Below are 3,304 nucleotides of genomic sequence, written 5' to 3'. Positions count from 1 at the left end.
CAGCTCCATTTCTACCTTTTCCTCATCATTCACTGCCGTTATTCCTTCCTTCTGGAAACGGATTTCCATTCTCTCCCGTTCCCCTCATTCATTTCATAATTTTACCAGATGCCCTTCCCCAAATATGAATGGAGCTATATTTGGCCCTTGTTAGTTTCAAACAAAAATTTCAAATATCCATACTTGAGAGCTTCCAGTCTCCAGTCTGGATCCTTCCGTCCAGCCAACAGCAGCTTCACTCCTGAATCTCCTGGATGATTGTAGCTCAGGTCCAACTCTTTCAGATGGGAGGGGTTAAAGTCAGAGCTGAGCCAGACAAGCACAGCCTTCCTCTGAGACCAAACAGCCTGATAAGCTGCAGACACACAATTCACACATGATGAGAACATTGAGGTAGAGCCCAAGGTCTGAACTGGAGATTTATAGGAGAGGAAACTACTCAAGAAACTGGTGCTTAACCTGTTAATATAAAATATTAATAAAACCATATTTAATTTTGTAGGTAACATCAACATCAACATTTTCCAATTGATGGCCAAGAAAGTCTGACAACTGCTGGTTGGAAAGATCTGCAATAATGATCCTATGTTCAACTAGGATGCAAAAGTCTGTCAAGTATGTAGAGTTAAACTATCAGTCGAAGCCTGACCTCCATTTTTCTTAACTCTTCTTGGTTCTTTCAGCCTGCAGGAAATTAAAGTTAGCCTTTATGTGTTGAGATTTAGCAGGTTAACCATGTCACAGTCAGACACCAATTATTATAACGAATAATAATTAAATCATCTTTGAAAGCAGGTAAACAGAAATCTACTTTCACCAGGACTGAACATTTTACCTGAGAGTTTCCAGGTTACAGTTTGGACTCTTCAGTCCAGCAGAGAGAAGCTTCACTCCTGAATCCTGCAGGTTGTTGTTACTCAGGTCCAGTTCTCTGATACTGGAGGACTGGGAGCTGAGAACTGAGGATAGAGCTTCACAGCTTCTGTCTGAGAGGTTACAGACACTCAGTCTGAAGAGACAGGGAGAAAATATTAATTCTTCAAAATGTATGCTTTTTGTTCCAGTCAACAATATTCTTTTTCCACATCTTTATGATACATGTATTGTGAACTGGTTTATGCTATAGTTGGGCCTCCAGCCTTAAGACTGCAATACAGCAGCTAGCAAATAGGCTGGAAAAAGAAACATACATTTCCATAATGAACAGAATTAATCCAGTTTCAGCTTCAGCAGAAAAAAAATGATTTCTGCTGCTTGAACATGTCACCTATGAGAGCCTGTCTCTATTTTACTCATCATCTGGTAGTGGCCAACATTGAGGAGACAATAAACCAGTAAACAAACTGATAAAACATGACTCAATATTTACCTCATCACTAACAAATTTCTATCAAAACTAACAGCAGTAACAATGTGTGCCCTTACAGAGCTTTGTTGGAGGCTTTAACCACTGGCAGCAGCCTCAGAACAACCTCCTCTGAAGCAGAGTATTTCTTCAGGTCAAACACATCCAGATCTTTTCCTGATGACACTAAGATGAAACCCAGAGCTGACCACTGAGCAGGAGACAATTTATCTGTGGAGAGACGTCCTGAACTCAGAGACTGTTGGATCTCCTCCACTAGAGAACGATCATTCAGTTCATTCAGACAGTGGAAAAGATTAATATTTTTCTCTGCAGACACATTCTCACTGATCTTCTCCTTGATGTAGTGAACTGTTTCCTGATTGGTCTGTGAGCTAATTTCTGTCTGTGTCAGCAGACCTTGTAGGAGTCTCTGATTGGTCTGCAGTGAAAGTCCGAGGAGGAAACGGAGGAACAAGTCCAGGTGTCCATTTGGACTCTGTAATGCCTGGTCAACAGCTCTCTGATGTAGAGACTTTAGTTTAGGTTTATTAAATAATGAAGATTTTTTAGATGTTTGTGTTTCTTCCATCAAGTTGACTCCAGAGTTGATGAAGGTCAGATGAACATGAAGAGCAGCCAGAAACTCCTGAACACTCAGATGGACGAAGCAGAACACCTTGTCCTGGTACAGCCCTCTTTCCTCTTTAAAGATCTGTGTGAACACTCCTGAATACACTGAGGCTGCTCTGATATCGATGCCACATTCTGTCAGGTCTGGTTCATAGAAGATCAGGTTTCCTTTCTGCAGCTGATCAAAAGCCAGTTTTCCCAGAGACTCGATCATCTTCCTGCTCTCTGGACTCCAGTGTGGATCTGTTTCAACTCCTCCATCGTACTTGACCTTCTTCACTTTGGTCTGAACCACCAGGAAGTGGATGTACATCTCAGTCAGCGTTCTGGGCAGCTTACATCTCTCTCTGGTCTCCAACACATCCTCCAGAACTGTAGCAGTGATCCAACAGAAGACTGGGATGTGGCACATGATGTGGAGGCTTCGTGATGCCTTCATGTGGGAGATGATCCTGCTGGCCTGCTGCTCATCTCTGAATCTCTTCCTGAAGTACTCCTCCTTCTGGGGGTCATTGAACCCTCTGACCTCTGTCACCATGCCAATACACTTAGGAGGGATCTGACTGGCTGCTGCAGGTCGTGTGGTTAACCAGAGGAGAGCAGAGGGAAGCAGTTTCCCCCTGATGAGGTTTGTCAGCAGAACATCCACTGAGCTGGACTCTGTAGCATCAGTCAGGATTTCCTTGTTGTGGAAGTCCAGTGGAAGTCGACTCTCATCCAGGCCATCAAAGATGAACAGAACCTGGAAGTGTTCAAAGCTGCTGATTTCTTTGGTTTCAGTAAAGAAGTGATGAACAAGTTCCATCAAGCTGAACTTTTTCTCTTTCAGCACATTCAGCTCTCTGAAAGTGAATGGAAATATGAAGTGGATGTTCTGGTGGGCTTTGTCTTCAGCCCAGTCCAGAGTGAACTTCTGTGTTAAGACTGTTTTCCCAATGCCAGCCACTCCCTTTGTCATCACTGTTCTGATTAGTTGATCTCTTCCAGGTGGGACTTTAAAGATGTCTTCTTGTCTGATTATTGTTTCTGGTCTGTGTGGTTTCCTGGATGCTGTTTCAATCTGTCTGACCTCATGTTCATCATTGACCTCTCCAGTCCCTCCCTCTGTGATGTAGAGCTCTGTGTAGATCTGGTTCAGAAGGGTTGGACTTCCTGTTTTAGCGATTCCCTCAAAAACAGACTGGAACTTCTGCTTCAGACCAGATTTAAGACGATGTTGACAAACTGCAGCAGGATGTTCTAAATCAACACAAAAAGTAAAGTGAGAAACTAATTGAAACCGTCTTCTGAAGATGATTTAAATAAATGTGATTCAATTTGTTCAGA

The 3,304-nt window shown here is 42.8% G+C and overlaps 1 protein-coding gene across 1 annotated transcript; it reads right to left on the bottom strand.

The window, feature by feature from the left end:
• Positions 1–1,421: 1,421 nt before the first annotated feature.
• Positions 1,422–3,016, bottom strand: LOC145554325 (protein NLRC3-like). Its single transcript, XM_081613885.1, has one exon. The coding sequence runs from the start codon at positions 2,934–2,936 to the stop codon at positions 1,422–1,424; it is 1,515 nt and encodes a 504-aa protein (XP_081470011.1). The 5' UTR covers positions 2,937–3,016.
• Positions 3,017–3,304: the final 288 nt, after the last annotated feature.

Source organism: Poecilia reticulata, chromosome 12, assembly GCF_904066995.2.
Source record: "Poecilia reticulata chromosome 12, P_reticulata-male-v2, whole genome shotgun sequence".
Classification (NCBI taxonomy): Eukaryota; Metazoa; Chordata; class Actinopteri; order Cyprinodontiformes; family Poeciliidae; genus Poecilia; species Poecilia reticulata.
The sequence above is the reverse complement of the archived record's forward strand: the minus strand, read 5'-3'. Positions and strand labels throughout refer to the sequence as shown.